At 39.5% G+C, this 17709-nt stretch overlaps 1 protein-coding gene across 2 annotated transcripts; it reads right to left on the minus strand.

The window, feature by feature from the left end:
• Window positions 1-1951: 1951 nt before the first annotated feature.
• On the minus strand, window positions 1952-17657 carry LOC116306735 (Fanconi anemia group B protein). 2 transcript variants are annotated; one of them, XM_089039094.1, is made up of 11 exons: window positions 16752-17657; window positions 15657-15734; window positions 15391-15487; window positions 13802-13860; window positions 6573-6662; window positions 6281-6415; window positions 4745-4790; window positions 4243-4381; window positions 3298-3802; window positions 2786-2997; window positions 1952-2451 (listed from the first exon to the last, which is right to left on the minus strand). In XM_089039094.1, the coding sequence occupies exons 1-11, from the start codon at window positions 17547-17549 to the stop codon at window positions 2151-2153; spliced, it is 2460 nt and encodes an 819-aa protein (XP_088895220.1). In that variant the 5' UTR covers window positions 17550-17657; the 3' UTR covers window positions 1952-2150. The 2 variants fall into 2 exon arrangements, with proteins under 2 accessions (XP_088895220.1, XP_088895219.1); XM_089039093.1 differs by having other exon boundaries at window positions 6573-6665.
• Between the last annotated feature and the right edge of the window lie 52 nt (window positions 17658-17709).

Genomic DNA, 17709 nt, shown 5'->3' on the forward strand with positions numbered 1-17709 from the left:
TTTCTGAACCCGACAACAATTCTTCAATTGAGTGTAAATAAAAACAACAAACAAACAAAGACATTCCGTGTACTTTATATGTCTTCGTTATCTTTCCGTGGTGGTACTTTTCGCTGCTCTCACAAACGTTATAATTGTCCTCATATAGCCTCTCACACTTCTGTTGTCGGTCCTAAATCCACTGTTAAAATCACTGACCACTTTGTTCGTACCACTTCTAATGTTGCATATTAGATCAAATGCACCCGTTGTAATCTTTTGTATGTGGGCGAGACTGGCCGCCGTCTTGGTGATCGCATGCGCATTTGCAATCATCTTTATGATATTCGCAATAACGATCCCACCAAACCAGTCTCCCGCCATTTCAATCTAGCAACCATTCTCTTTCTGACTTCATCGTTTTCGGTTTTTCTTTGACTAACGGCAACAATGATTGTCGCAAGACCAAAGAAATGCGGCTTATTCACCTATTGGGCACTCTTAGTCCCAACGGGATTAATGAACGCTTTGCTTTCAACTAACCCATTCTTTTGTCTTTTGATTGTTTGTTTTTGTTTCCTTGCCTACCTTGTTCTCAATGGTTTCTTTTGCCTTATTCTATCATATAAACACTCCTTTCTACCACCTCTTTCTCTTTTACTCCGACGAAGGACTAGCGTCCGAAACGTTAGTAAGTTAATTTCGCCTTTTCAATGTGTATAATTTACCCTTTTATCATTACTATATCTTACATAGAGTCTTTGCACCATCACGTGATGGCAGCAATGACAGGGGGCATAACAATAGAGTCTTTTCCCCATGGGAAACTGAATCCTTTCTAATGTAAATCAGATTAGACCAGAATCAATTGTTCCTGCCCCCTGTCAAAGCTGCCATCACGTGATGGCGCAAAGCCTCTAGAGATTTAGATTGACGTTTTTTCGCTGTGACCGCAAACCGTAAGCCGCGGGTAGACGTTTGTAGTTAGGAGTTTGACGTTGAAACCATGAGACCTTTTAGATTGGAGTTTTCACTTTCACCTCGAAGTAGGGAATTGGTCATCGAGAAGTAAAAACACCACGTTTAAAAAAAAGCTAGGCGAGGTTTACGCAATCTCGTACCCAGAGCCCTTATTTCTTACTGCGCATGCTCGACGAAATAATTGGGCTCTGGAAAATTCCAATTTTTTTCTGTGCTGTGATTGGTTCTCGAGAACAAAGAAAGATACCGGAGGTAAAAATTACAGTACTAGGGAAAATAAACAAGGTGGCGTCTCGAATTAAGTACATCAAAAAAGCCTGTAGGGCCGGATTTTTCAAAGTTTTGCCGGTTTTGTAATGGAAATTGTATTGATGTCCATCCAATAGATATTTTCGGAGTTCATTTAACTGAAAACCATCTTCAAAACCTAATTTTCCAAGCGCAAATTCACATGCTCGTTGAACATCGTCCGCCATTTTGAATTTACCTAGTCAGTCATAATGCGCATGTGCGGGAAACCCAGAATCTGGGTCTTCCGGTTTGGAGTTTTCCAGAGCCCAATTATTTCGTCGAGCATGCGCAGTAAGAAATAAGGGCTCTGGGTACGAGATTGAGGTTTACGATTCCTGATTGCTAACGTATTGCGCATGCTCATTAGTCGTGTGTCTCAGATGAAGCTGCTGAAGCTCGAGTCACTGGTCTTAGCAAGGGGTTAATCTTACATGGTCAAGGGGCCGACTAACCTCTCCCCTAGGACTTTCGGTCCGAGCTCCCTGATCAGTCAAGGGATAGCGGTGTTGGGGTCGAAATCTCCAGATTAACCGTGAAAGCTTTGCGCTGCCATACGACGGTTCAGTACTCGATGTCTGGAAGTATGGTCCCAAATCAATGAACCAAAAAAAGATAACTGACGTCTTCATGATGGTCAATAGATAACATATCGAACTACAAAAAGCTTTTCATTAATTAACAAAAAGTAACGAGAACATGATTTTCTGCAAAGCGGTATTTCTTGAATAATTTATATTTCTTAACATTGATACAACGCTTTCTGATCGTAAAGGCCCTGATTTTCCCGGCAACTGGTCTACAAGTTGCTAGAGAATTGCAGAGTATATAGTGGTTGTCTCGCATTTTTTTACGCGTTGCGCGAAGAAAAACTCAGTTCTACTTTAACTGGTTACGAATCTTTAAAATCGAACTGTTCTCTTCTTCTCGTAATCAATTCGAATCGTTTTTAGTTTGGTGTCACTGACGTCAATCAAATCACTGGAGCTTTGTTGAGGATCTTCTTTCTTCTGTGATTTGTTATTGTTCAAAGACTGTTCTTTCTTTGCTGGTTTGTCTGTCATATTATTAAGGTCACGTTGTACTATCTCCAAGACCTGAGCCTCAGCCTTAGTTTCTGCGGAGTCGTTGACGTCAATGATGACATCATCAGGAAGAGCACGACGCATTCGGTGACACAAGATGTAGATTTGACTTGAACATCTAGAAAAAAGTTCAAAATAGAGAACTTGATGGAGTTCTTTCGTTTATTTATTTCTGGTCCTTTTAGGACTTTGTGTATGAGATATCTGAATGGCTTTTTTGATTAAGAGATGAATATGGAACTGATGTTAGTGAGACGCAAGTGGAAAATAAAAATGGCAAACAGACATTCATTTGTTTTTATTTATCTATCTTTACTAGATTGAGAATTGCATCCATTATTATTTTGATTTTCGACTCTGGTTCAGTTATAGAAAACTCCAAACCCCTTTGACCCCTTCATGTCAAGCCGTCGTTTTACCTTCATATTCTCTTGACGATAGTTAATACTAACCTGGTGAACAGATGTACTTGTGCTTGCTTATAACCCGGACGAATGAGTACAGCCACTCCCTGAAGTGACCCGTTATTGTCATAGGCATGACGTAAGCAGTCATCGGGATTTAATGATGTCATATCACCAACAACATTGTCTGGTAATTGAAGTTCTTGTCGTATTACATGAACAACATCAAAGAGAGTAGATATGGTACTTGATAAAAAGAACTGATTTAAAAAAAAACAAACAAAAAACAAAAAAACAATAGTATTAGTTTATCAAGACACAAAACCGGTATTTAAGAAATAGCCTCAAATGGGTAAGCATATGACATACGTATGACATAATCAAGGTACCTGCTGAACCAGTAGTTATGAGGTACAAAATTGTTAACAAAATCCAAATGTAAACACACAATCTTTTCAAAAGTGAATGTCAGTTTGACATTTAGTCATTTTCGCGGGAAATAAAAGCCAAAGGCATGGTAGCCTAACAACATGACCTAACAGGACCAAGGAATCACTAACCGTGGTTTCCGTAGAAACTGCTTTTACAGCCAGAACATCGCGTCTTTTATTCATCGTATCTTCTAGTCTCCTTGAGGTATTTGATATACCTAGTTCATCCAGTTGATCCACTGACAGATCAACGTATCCACAACTTATAGCCTTCCTACACGGTGGGTTGTCGTCATGGTAACGTGTCCATGACAACATCAATGAACATGAGTATTTGGGACCTCTTTGGAATGACGGCAATTCAGTGACAGTAACAACACAGATTTTTTCTCCCACTTTCAACTCAGACTTTTCATGTAAGCCACTGTTTTCGTGCACCTTTCTTCTCTTTGGGTAAGAAACACAGTCATTTTTATATTGGTGGGAATCGGTAGTACCTTCAAACCCTTCGTTCTGATCACCTGGTACGAGATCTACGAGTCTTGGATTATTGGTGTCGAACACTTTATAACACCATGACTTGACGTTACCTTCTTTGACGCTCACCAATGAAAATGAAATGTCAGTCATAGGGCTGCAATGGAATTTAACTCAGAGTTTGGTATAGATCCGCATATCAAGTGCTCTTATACCTTGTCAAATAATAAGTACAATTGTGAATTTAAGACTAAAGACTTTAGACCAAATCCAATTATGTACTAGCTCCCACCAAATCTAATTCAAAGTACGCTAATATAAACTATTTTCTTGCTTTTGCTAAATGCACAGTCATTCGTGACAGGCGGTAAGAATAAATGTAATTTAGCACGTAGCCTCATACTGAAACCTTTGTACGTGACAAGCGAAGCATATCTCGGAGGTGGGCTATTGACACATCCCTCCCTCTCCACCGTTCTGGGGCTGAAGTCAGGTAGCCTGCGTGCATCCGAACACAAACTGTTGAGTTAGGTTCGTCTGACGTCAGGTGGAATCAAATTTCTGATCCCTCCAGGACTTACCCCCGCGGGGACTTACCTTCGTTCCTTGTTTTCCAGTTCAATTCCAACGGCCCACTTATCAACCAGCAGTCTTTGCCATACATCCAGTACTCTTGGACCAAAAACAGGCTGTGCAAAGCTGGCTTCTTTTTCTTCTTCTGAAGTCAAGTCTAATTCTGTCAGTTGATTAGGAAAGAGCGATTATATTTCACCATTGACATTCAATCAGCGCAAAAATAGCAGAAAATATCGCCATTCTTTGAATGCCGCTGCACGAGTGCAAATGAGTCACCAAATTCAATCTTTAAAAAAAACGTCTTCAAAAATCAGTTTATCTTTTTTTTATGTGCAAGGTATTTATCATTCAAACACCCCCCCCCCCCCCCCCCCCCCCAACCCAAACACGTATTTGCTTGCAGCGACTCACTTTACGGCCCGCTTCCTACATCAGTACTCGGTTTAGCGTATTAAGTCTATACGGATTAGGACAAGTGTAAATCACTGAAAAATGAATTGATAATAAAACAGGTTTAACATACCTTCTACCACAGGTTGACCCTCGATTAAACACAGACAACTGGAATCCTGAAAACACAAAACAAAAGTTCTTTACGGAAATGCCACCCACTGGTATCTTTTTTGAAAATTTTGGATATCAATATGTTCGGCAGTGCATTAACGTCGCGACAAAATAGGGTTTTGATGGAGGTCTGTTTCTATGACACTTTCGCTCTAATGAAGGTGTCTTTCTAAAACATCCATCAGGAAGAATGAAAAAGTCTTTTGGATACAGGTCTTTTAGTGTTGCTGCGTCCACTTCATGGAATGCTCTTCCCGCTAGCCTTCGTAATATCAAGTGCATTTCTACTTTTAAGTCACATCTTAAGACTCATCTCTTTAAACTAGCGTATAATATAGATTATTAACTATGTAATGTATTTTCATTTCTGAATTTTATTTGTATATTGTATATTTATTGTTGTAATGCGCTTTTGATCATTATATGCTAAAAAGTGCAAAATACATTAATAAATTAATAAATTATTATTATTGATTATTGCCCAAGTCAATTGAAACCCCTGTCTCCCCGACTCACGGGACAGGGCGGGAAATTAAGGTGGCGAGACCGGGGATTTAACGCTAATTTAACAGCGTGAATGCAAAGGTATACGGGGAATTTAACAGGTACTTCAACAGTTTAACAATTTCAAAAACAACAACTTCAAAAATGTTAACAGCAAATCCTTCCCCGGGAATAATCGTGGGCAGCGGGTGTTGTTAAGAAGCATTAACAATAATTAATGCAATAATTAATAATTAACAAAAACTTATGATCATTTTTTATAAAATAATTGGGATACCACGCGCGCTATGATTGGTCGAAAACCATGTTTGATGAGAGTATCAAAACACGCTCGCGTCATCCTTTACAAAAACATCAGAGTAATACCATATTGTTTTCGTTTTTTGGCGTGTTTGTTATTTTATAAAACAGATCAAAAAACAGTTTTCCGTGTTTGATATTGTGATCAAAACACTTGGGATGATGGGAGAACACTCGAGAAGCTGGAAACCACTCTGCTACGCGTCGTGGTTTCCTACGCTCCTCTCGTGTTCTCCCAAATCCCGCGTGTTTTGATCAGAGTTTATAAAATAATTGGGATACTACGCGCGCTATGATTGGTCGAAGACCATGTTTGATGAGAGTATCAAAACACGCTATCGTCATTTTTAATCTATCGCGCGCGCTCATTGGTCAGTTTGAATAAGACGGCACGTAGGGAGAATTTACTTAGACTTTGCTTTTTTTCGATCTTTTCGCGCGTTTGTTATTTTATAAAACAAATCAAAAACAGTTTTCTGTGTTTGATACTCTGATCAAAACACTTGGGATGTTGGGAGAACACTCGAGAAGCTGGAAACCACTCCGCTACGCGTCGTGGTTTCCTACGCTCCTCTCGTGTTCTCCCAACATCCCGCGTGTTTTGATCAGAGTATCAAACACGGAAAACTGTTTTTGATCTGTTAAATCAAACACGGAAAACTGTTTTTGATCTGTTGAATAATAGACGTACTTTGATCTTTGTTTGTTGTGCATTTGTTTTAGGTGCTGCAAGTGTCATCCTTTGCAACATGCTGCATGTAGCATCAATCATTTCCCTTTTCTCATCTCGTTCCATGATTTTTTCATTTAGCAATGCAGTATTGGCCTATGAATGATATCAGCATAAAACACATGTATCAGTATGGTCCTCACAAAGCTGGCATTCAAAATCCTTGTCATCATGATTGTCTCTGTCATTTCTAAAAAGATGCTATTGTTATAAGCATTTCTTCAAAATAAAAAGTAAGATGAAGAAAAATGACCTGCAGCCTTGTCCGGAGAGCTTGGATTGTTTTGTGAAGGGAATCCAGATTTTGGTCATTTTGGGTTTGTCTCTCTTGCTTTTGGCTTTCCTGCTGGTTGGAATTAAAAAAGACTATTTACCACATGTTGAGAAATTATTGGTTTGTACTTTACCATATTTCACATCAAATATTATTATTAATTGATTTAATAATATCCTATATTAGTGTATAAGCCAGGACCCCAAAAAAGACGGATTGTTACCACTCAAATGGACAAAGGCTCATGGCCATAACAATTTAGGTTATTAACCTAAATTTTTATTTTTGGGTGATAGCACTGCACAAAGTGTCATCTTCATGGTTTAAATACCATTTTCCCACCCCTCCCTACACAGGCAATTTTAGCTCACTTAGGTTGATGAACACGAGTTAAAGCATTTGTAAGTACCTAATACACCCATACATTGGTTAAAAATATGTGCACATTACTTTTTATCGACTAAACCATCACTCTCAACTCACATGTGAACATCATAATGATCACGTGATTAGTCACATGGCCTATAAATGCCAAATATACCCAAATAGCCCGAACGACATAAGGATTCAGATCCACAAACACCTTCAAATTTGTATTTTCCTGCATATCTTGAAAATATTCGACTTTAAATGTTTGTTTTGATAGCGCAACATGTGATTCTGCTTCAAAACCAAATATTTCAACTCAATACTATTAAATATTCACTTTTACGGACTAGTTACCAGTCCCCTGGACTCACGGCCAAAGCTGTTTTAGGCATTGCCGCTTCGATTAAAAAAAGGAATTTAAATTATTGATTTGGGTATATGATTCTCGCAAATCAAGTTAACTTCGTGAACAGAAGGATGGACCTTTCATCCATTGGGGATATTTGTTTTACATTTAAGAAGGCCAGCCGATAAATCTACGCTATGGCATAACCCTTACGAACAAAACTGGATCTGTTTGCTGTGTCTTTGAATCCAGTCAAACCTAAACCTTGCATCAAGACTATCTCTTAACAGCAAAACTTGAGTTACTATGGTTGTTGACATTCTGCAATAGTTTTTTTTTTTCTCTTTTAAGTTAGTTATTATATCTAATAACCGGCTGCTACCATTCGAGCTCTGACTATTTTATGTCGACTAACTAAAGCGAACTTCAAACCCGCAAGTAACCTATATATGCATGCCTGACTTCATAACTTTCAAAATGGAAAAACCCTGTAACTCTAATGACTTCAGTAATGCACGACAAAGTTTATTAAAAGTCATCATCATCATCATCATCTTCGTCAACGTCATCATCGATGACATCTGCAGAATTGTCTTGGGCCGGCTGGTTAGTGCAGTCCTTCAGAGTGCAGAGATCTGTGCACTTTAATCCACTGGTCATGCAAACACAGCTCGAGAGTTCACAGGTCTTCTTACATTTACAAGCCAGCAGTTGCAGTACAGCAGAAGGAGCGGCCTGCCCATCCATCCAGTTGATCAGTAGTTCGATGGATGAGCCGTCAGTGGAGGTCTGTATCGTCCATCCCATACCATCTGGACTGGGGATGTCTGGGTTAGCTTCCAGGCTCCGTCTCCATATAGCTGCAGATGTGAATCAATCTTGCACTATTATATATCATTCTCATCTAGAGTTAGAAGACAAATAATAATTCAACTATTGGATAGAAGCAAGCATGTTCAACTAACCTGCTTGGTAGTTCGCACGAAGGACGTGTTTTCGAAAAGAGTCCTGGCAAGGTGGTAGCTGGTGCGACTCAATCTCCCCATTCTTTGCACAGAACAGCTCATACCTTGCATCATTCACACGGCTGGTGTTGCTGACCACTTGTGACATGTACATAGAGCAGGTGAACTTCTCCAAAAGAACGAAGAGATCTTCCGACACCGTCCATGCCTGCCCAAGCTCCCGGAACATTCTTCTCGCGCTATCGTCACTCTTTAGGATCTTGAGGGCTCCTATCTTCCCTTTACCAGCGAACGCACTAACTGTGTCACATCCTGTGAAAGAATGCAACCCAATCAGTGCCTCGCATACCTCTTGCCCTGTTCTCTGAACCACTCTTGTGATATCTACAAGTCGTGTCCTAGTTCTGGAGCCGCATCTCATGAAGAGCTTGGCATTGATGGTGCTGCAGAAGTTTAATAGCAAGATGAAAACGTCTGTATCTTCAGAGCAGACTGCGACTGCCTCGTATCCCTCCTGGGCAGCATGCGCGGCATGGAGCAGCAGACGTGTATCAGCTTCCTCCTGGCTACTTGTCAACTCCTCTACAATGTGGCTTTCCTCTTCCGTTATCTTCCAACATTCGTTCTCGGCAGTGACAAACAAGGCCTTTCCATTCATTCTTCCCATGCACGCTACACTTCTCCATTCTTGTGAAATGAATTTTATTAGACTAGTCTTGTTTTTTACCTCAGACAAGAACACCCTCCACTGTTTGACAAGCTGAGAGGCGCTGATGTCTGACAGCTGGACTCCGGCAACTTCTCCTCGCATGGCTCTCTCTGCATTCTTGATTGAGATATCTCGGTAAGTATCGAAGACCACGTCGATTCTGCTACTCTGGGCACCCTCGTGAAGAACGTTTGTTAGAAGTGAAGATGCAATCATTCCAAAGGTTGTCTGTCGCCCACTAACACTCAACTTCTGGACTAAACTCATGCCGTCAATTATAGTTGCCGAGTTTTGCGGAAGGCAATCAGCCAGCTGTACATCCTTTTGCAGGAAGGTCGCCAAGGCTGCCTTGTTTGTTTTCCGAGGAAGTCCTTCTGTAGTAGCTAAAGACCATGGCAGAGGTCCTAGACTGTACTGCAGCAATTCTCTGACTTCGATTTTTCGGCTTTGACCAATGATGATGATACGTCCGAAGAGAGATCTGTCAGCTTTCAAGATCATTGTCCTGCCATCGACGGAGACTTTTTTCTTCTTATTAAGGGAAGAAAAGGTTTTCAGTTTCTTCAACTTGATTTTGTCATGAAATTTTATCTGTGGTGGCGAGGATTCCAGGCGCTGCTCTCTGAAAACTTTGTAGGCTTCTTCCCCTACTTTCTGAGCGTCCAACAGGTCTCTAGTTACATCATCAGGTGCTTGTTTCGCGGTAGATAAACTAACAAGCTCTTTGCTTTCTGTGAAGGGGTTATTCCAGCCTTCAATCAGACTCTCGACCGCTGTTACGGCCTCTTCGTCTTTCCGTTTCCTTGTAGACAGCATGTCATCATGATGATAAGATGATTGCCTTACTTGAACCATGTTTCTCAAATGTGAAAGAAAAGAGCATCGGTACTCGGCAGTCATGTAGAATCTGTCTACTGCTCCTGTCTTCAGACTATACTTGATAATGCCTCCACTTGATTTTGTGTCCTTGTTGATAGTAACTTCGGTAGTCTGGTCTACGGGAAGGCGTCCAAAAGGGCTTTCTCCAGCAAGTTGAACAGAAAACTTCCCATCCATGAAGTTGGAATACACGTCGGGGTGTTCGGAGGGGAGATTCACCATCTGAGCATAGTAGACGGGAAGATACCTTGCGTAATTGACCTTATCGTACGCAAAGCACCAGGGGATCATGTTGGCGATGGCATGGAGATGGAGCTGCCAGTTACCTTCACGAGATGCTCGAATCAATTCGAGTAGTATATCACCAACAATGTCAATGTATGACATCCAAAAACAGGACAGTGGGCCATTATTAGTGCGCAAATATTGCAAGTATTGCTTCCAGAGCTGATGGATTTCTTTGAAATATTCACTGTTCAAGATACTTTCACAGATCTCGCATTCTGCTTCATCAACCACATCCTTGACCTTGTCTTCGAGGACATGTAGCTCGCGCACTTTATTTGCGTGGTTGGCTGTTAGCCATGGTATGAACTGCTTCCATATGAGTCGCATTAGGGCTTCGTAGATATACTTGTGGACGCGGACAGCACGATTATACATCTTTCCTTCGATAACATTAGATATTGATCCTTCAGCTAGAATGCCAGATTCAATAAAAATGTCCCTCAAGCCAGCATCTTGAAAGCGCTTCCCTATGGTGGACAGTAGGTTGCAAATAATGTGAAATGTTCCTAAGCGAAGAATGATATTTCCATACAGCTCTACGTTTTTCCAAGCAACTTCACATGCCTTGGCATATAATGCTTGGTCCATAACAACCACGATGTTGTCAAGATTAAGCCTTTTTCTGATATCTTCGGACTGGCGCAGGATCTCATTGACGGTGGACAGCTCTGTAGCTGGGGCATTTATTGTTGGTAAATAAGCCACCACGTCTTTGCGCACATCCTGCTCTACTGTTGTTTGGACATTGAAACCGGTCCAGCTTGGCACCTTCTGGTTGTCCACATCAGCTTGGCGCGCTACAACCCACATCAAATTCTTTTGCTGAGCTTTCTGGGCTTCTGTCTTCTGGGTGTTCACCATGCCGCTGCTCGCAACAATACGACCTGGACCGACTCTATCAGCGGCGATGTATGCTGGCAATGGCTGTTCTTCATGGACGATGCTTCTTTGTTTGGATTTCAAAACTGGAGGTAACTCTGTGGGCTGTAGATGAGGCCCAAAGACTCTTGGTTGCACTGCGATGCCATTGACTCTGTGGGTGGTGCCTGCTCCAGTCAAGGTTTCCTCCAGGCGGTCGATGTTGTCCCACGCTAGATTGGTAAAGACATTAGGATTGATGGTTCCTGGCAGTATTGTTGTCTGATTGAGGTTGGCAGCTAGTTTCTGGAGACATAAGCCGGTATCGTTCTCTTCAAGTTGGTCATACGACACACCATGACCAAATCGGTTGAGCATACGGATTACTTCTACATTTCCAGTCAAGGTCTTGACTCCATATGCTAGGAGAATCTGCTTTGGTGGTTTTGTCTTGCCACAGGTCACTGCATAAATAAGGTCTTGGCTGAAGGACTCGAGTAACATCTTTACTCGTGCAGAGGGATTCGTCATGTCAGGATTAGATGTCAGAAGTCCCATCAAAAAGCGGCGAAGACACTCTGGCACAGGAAACTGATCAATGGATAAATCAGATGGGAGAATAGGCCATGGCGTTGTCCACTTTATATCTAAGATCGCCTTTCGCAAGTGTCCAGCGCTCTGATCAACGATGCTCTGCAATTCTGATGCTTTGGACTTCACGCTCTTTAGTTCCTTTTCGATGCTTATCATCTTTTTCACTGTTTCCTTCACATTCAGGTTTGCAGGCATAACCAGTAGCTTTCCTTTCTCATCTGGGAAAATTTCTAACGTGGAACCAAACTCTGACTCCAGTTTCCTTCTCATGTGTTTCTTGGTCGATTCTTTAAGTGGTTCTTTACTTCTGGATTGAAGAAAGGACTCAAGCTTCTTTGTTAAATCGATCATAGTTACCACGACTTGCGAATCTAAAACATCACTTCTAATAAAACGAAACAATTCTAAGAAAGCGTCATATTCGGCATCATCATCATCGGTCTCATTTTTCTCTAGGTGTGGCTGTTGAGTGGGCCTGGTGTAGTCACGGTAACAGGATCTATGGTAATGCGCTTCTGCTGCGACGATGTCTCTACTTGTAATAGCCAGGATCTTCTCGTCACATCTCACGGTAGCTATCTTGCGCAGCGTCTGGTCCACTCTTAACTGAGTAGCTCTGACAAGCTTCTCTAGTCTTCGGTTTACATACTTGGGTCTCTCACAGAAAATGCATTCCTGTTGGTAGACCCGGGATGAGGAGGATGCACTTCTTTTTCTTGGTGTTTGAATTGAAGCTTCATCTTCATAGATTTCCTCTTCCAGGACTTGTTTTCTTTTAAGCGACTCCAAATCTCTCTTGATGGTAAATGCACTGCGACATTTCCTATGATAATATATTTCGGGTACAACCCCTTCACGGGTATTTCTTGCGATTTCAAGGAGCGCATCATGTTTTCGAATCTTAGCAGCTTCTAGCAGCGTTGCCCACGAATCGAAACTTTCAGGGGTAACCAAATGGTCATCATCGAATTTCAAGCTTTTGTAATGAATAATGCAAACTTTTTCCTTTGCATCCATCCATACGGTTGCTGATAAAGGCTGTTTGAATAGAATAACAAAGATAAAGTCTATTTCAACAGACCTATAAGCCTATAGCTCTATAAATCTTTAGTTTTCTAGGATTTTTTCAAGTGACTAATTGATTGTGTGACTGAGAAAATATCAATTCAATTGAATTCAAGGACAAAAAACACCAAACTAAATTCTATTACTCAATGTTGATCTTTGCTCAAATGACGAGGCGGCCATTTTGAAAACTTACAGATATTAAAGAGACGAAATTATTGGCATTAAAACTCTGATTAGGAAGATTAATAAGAAAATAAGATTCTTCTGAAGGTAAAAATTTATCTTTTTAGTTTAAAAAGTTCATTTTGAAGTGCAACGACCACCTAAAACCATAATTTTACGAGATCTAAAACTTACCTCAAGATAAAGTTCACTGGACGATTTCACCAGCACGTACTGTGGGCTCAACCACACCGGCGGCCCATGAAACAAGAATCTAATACTGGGCTTTTGTCATTTATTTCCATTAATCCCAAACGATTTTTTTTTTGCTGCTGCTGGTGCTTATTCTCTTATTATTGTTATTTCTGTTATCATTGTTATTTCGAAAACTGCATCCCAAATTTGTGTCTCGATTTTCTCTTTCCCTACCCCTCCCCTGAGGATAAAGATGGCAGGCTAACATTTTCAAACATAATTCTGTGCCCTGAGACTGAAGTTTTAAAAAATAAATGCTTGCAAACTATAATTTAAAATGTTTTTGGGATATTTCTCGTGCAATTAAGGAGCAATACGCAAGTTTCCATAAGGGGACATTGTGACCCACCCCTCCCCCCTAAAAACACAGAAGATGACACTTTGGTCAATGCTATCACACTTATTTATGAACAACAGGTAAAATACATCAAGAAAAACCACAACTGCCTTTTTCCATTAAAATGGTACTGACAACCCTCCCTGGCTTATACACTATATAACATATGTAACAATATCCCTGCAGAATATTAGACAAAATTGATTATTGTAAAATACATAGTGTGCATAGTTAACAAACAACAACAATGACGACGATGATGATAATGATGACGACGATGATGATAAAAATGTCTAAACTGGAAGCTCTAATCACTGAGGTGTTTTTCAGAGAGGTCCTGCGATCAAATCAATCCAATCCAAACTTTTCAAGACATACCTGCTCGGAAGTTATACAAATGTCATTCATATTTGTAAGGGAATAAATTGTCAAATCATCTGTAAAAAAAGATTAAAAAGAAAAAGCTATTTAACAATGTGCATTTTAGATGGATGGATGGATGGATGGATGGATGGATGGATGGATGGATGGATGGATGGATAATAATAATAATAATAATCTTTATTTAAGCACGGTAACTCTATCAATATCAAGATAAAAAACTTAATGTTGCTCTACCTAGAGGCCGTAAAAACTATATTAACAAATGATAATTATGTAAAATATACAAATGCTACACTGATACAATAAATATACAATTGAAATAAGATAATAGGTTAATTAGATATATTTCGTAGAACTAAAACGATTAAATATTAGTTGTCATCAGTGCAAAACCTATAGCTTTTTATTTTCTTTTTAAATGCTTTTAAGGATCGTTCTTCTTTTAATGACTCAGGCAGAGAATTCCAAAGCCAGGCTCCAGTAAAAGCAAAACTATTTCTGAAATAGTCAGTTCTGGCTTTTGGAATTTGTAAATTTTTAGAAGAACGCCTTAAGTTGTAGGATTGAGTACCAATCTGGCTGGAAAACATATCTTTTAAATAAGATGGGACGATATCATTGACGATTTTGAACATCATAATGGCCTTTTGTTGCAGTCTTTGTTCATTTAAAGGTATCCATTTGAGTTCATTAAAGATTTGACTCGTTCGTACGCTTAAATACGGTGCGCCAGTAATTATACGGGCTGCACGGTTTTGTAGTTTTTGTAACTTGCTAGTTAGAGTTTCGTCGATACTGTCCCAAACTAAACAGCAATAGTTAAAGTAAGGCTCAATTATGTTCTTATAGATTTTGATTAGATAGGGCCTACTTAAAATTGGCTTAATTTTCTTTAACGTGCTTAGGTTACATGCAATCGTCTTTTTAATGTGCTCAACATGAGAACGCCAAGTCAGATTTTCATCAATATAGACGCTGAGACATTTTGTTTCTTTAGATCGTTTTAACGCGGTACCGTCTATAGTCAGACATAAGTCTGTGAGAAATTCTTTGATGGGAACCAATTAACATAAATTCTGACTTTACAGCATTCAAAGTGAGTTTGTTGACACAGAGCCAAGAAGCTACATGTTCTAAGTCGATATCCATTTGATTATTCAGGTTATTAATTCCACAGTCAGAAAATGATAAAGTCGTATCATCAGCATAAAGCCTAGTTGTACTATAGTCGAGGCAACGCGGTAGATCATTAATGTAGATTAAAAAGAGAACTGGGCCCAAAATTGTCCCCTGAGGTATACCAAAAGAGATGGGACGGGCTTCGGAAAGTACTCCATTGAATGAACACTGTTGCGATCTGCCAGTCAAATATGACTGAAACCACTGTCGGACTGTGGCGTTAAACCCATAATATTCTAGTTTTGCTAACAATATACTATGATCAACGGTGTCAAATGCCTTCTTAAGGTCTAAAAATATCACACCATTGATCATTTTCCTGTCTATGGATGGATGGATGGATGGATGGATGGATGGATGGATGGATGGATTCATTACTGCATTAGATGTGTTTTACTATTCACCTCTAAAAGACCCTTGAAGTAAACACAGCTGATCTGTACCCCTTTCCAGGAAATCATCAATTAGAATAATGTCCTTATTAGACCACTCATGTACGATCTAAAAAAAAAAAGGTCGCTTAGTAATAAAAATATGGATAACATGAAAGGTAGATATACACTAGACTGTGTAATCCAGTCTATAATAATAATAACTATTTCAGCAGTTTTCACCTTATGGCCTTGAGCCTGAATACCTGGGGGCCCAATCTTGTAACAATTATTGTTACCTTACTCTGATTGCAATTAATTGCACAAACTTTGTTCTTCTTGGACTGCACCATAACATATGTAGAACCCTCTTCTGTCTAGAAAAGTTAAAATATTAATTAATTATCAAATGAGTCCTTGTAATCAACAAATATATATAGTCAATTCGAAAAATGTTGTCGTCGACCAACTCAAGCCTACGCGACTGGACCAAAAGGAACTCTGGGTAGTAATCATTGAAGCCAAGTTGACTCCATAATTTTATCTGACTAGTTATGCCTAATTTACAGCAACGAACCTTCGTAGGCGAGTGGGATAGCGTTGAAGGAGACATTTTCAATGTCTTCATATTTTCGAAATTGTGAACTGAAAATTGCTATATTTTGATATATTTGATTTGGAATTATCTTAATTCTACTTACTCATGAATATTTAATGAAAATTGTACTTGAGAAGAAAAATACAATTAAAATATAGCAATTCTTACAACCCAGAATCCCCCTTTTAACCCCTTGAGCATGCACTTAGAGCAGTAGCATGGAACTCCTGATGTATGTATTAAGCTTAATTTAACTTGTTGTAAACACAACAGCTTTGGAATAATAAGCAATTATTCGCCGTAGGCGAAGTGAATATTGGGGAATATTTACCGAGACACGAGTCTTCGAGGGGCGAGGTAAATATTCTCCATGTTCACTGAGCCTGAGGCAAATAATTGTTTTAGAATATACCAACTTGTGTACTGAGTAACTTATTTTTATATACAATAATTCAATAAAAACAAACAGAAACTTTTAGATTGTGTGACAAATTCATGCAAAGGTTTTAGCAAAACTTTTAGCAAAACTTTTAGGCCATACTTCGTTGCCTTTTTCGTACTGATGGGAATGGCATTTACTTTCATTTTTTCAATTTCCTCATCGGAAATTGTAGCAAAACTATACCGGCAGATGCTACTTTGTTGCCGACTCAATATTCCCAGATTCAGAGATGAATATCGTACAATATTCACCTCCAATTAGCCAATGAGAATTCTTAGGAAGTACACAAGTTGGTATATGCTAATGTACTTTTAGTCAGCATCTTGAATGGTTAGCTGTGTGATGAAGCATTACCTCCATGCTAATAATGTGACATGGATCATCAAATGGTAGCTGACAGTGTCCTACTAGCTTCCCTTGTTGAAATCCAATCAACTGCCTCATTGATGTACCAATGTATATCCTCTGACGTACAGTATCATCATCAGTAACATAACAGCACAGCGCTGTTGAGGAATAAACGCTTGGCAAAATCCTTTCACTTGGCACCAACCCTCTTTCAAAGTCAATACATAACCATTCTGTTTTATTGGTTTCTGTGGTGAGAGTTGCTATGGCAACTAGCTTGTCATTCATCATACCAGACCATAATAGTTTTAAGGAAGAATAAAGTTCATCACTTGTGCAAATGTGAGAAGAGTGCTCAAGGGATTTTGAGATTGTGTTCCATCTAAGAAACTCAAGACAGTTCCTGTGCAACCAGCTGACACAAGGTCCATCATTTAGCTTGTATTCTAGACGTGAAATGCTACTGCAAAGATTGAAGGAAGCTATTTTGACATGAGAACTAATATTTACTAAGAAAAATAAATGTAAACAAAGTTGTTCAGTTCTGCCACAGTGGTTTTCCACCAATAGGCATGGCTGTTTTATTCCTGTCACATATTCTACAATACATTCAAAGCCGGTAACTCGAATACCTGGCCATTCCATGCCAAGCTGGCGCTCCCTTTCCTTTTGTTTTACGAATTGTCTTGTATCCTTTGAATAGCCATGCACTGTGAAGTTGATCGTGTCGGTGTTTTCAATATGTCTCACCATCAACACTTTACCTCTGTATGTAAGGATATGGGTAGATATGTCCTTCTCCATTGCAATAGGTGCAATAAAATTCTATTTCATTCTACGCAAATCTATGGTTAAGTAAACCAAAGAATATAAAAGAATTGGAATACTGAAATACTGTTTGAAATTGGTGCCTTCTTTCCTTCCTTGTTGGTCTTGTCCGCTGACCATGAATATTTCAGTCTTA

Source organism: Actinia tenebrosa, unplaced genomic scaffold (genome assembly GCF_029948245.1).
Source record: "Actinia tenebrosa isolate PJP-AT-01 unplaced genomic scaffold, QUT_ActTen_1.0 PGA_scaffold6__47_contigs__length_16458017, whole genome shotgun sequence".
NCBI lineage: Eukaryota > Metazoa > Cnidaria > Anthozoa > Actiniaria > Actiniidae > Actinia > Actinia tenebrosa.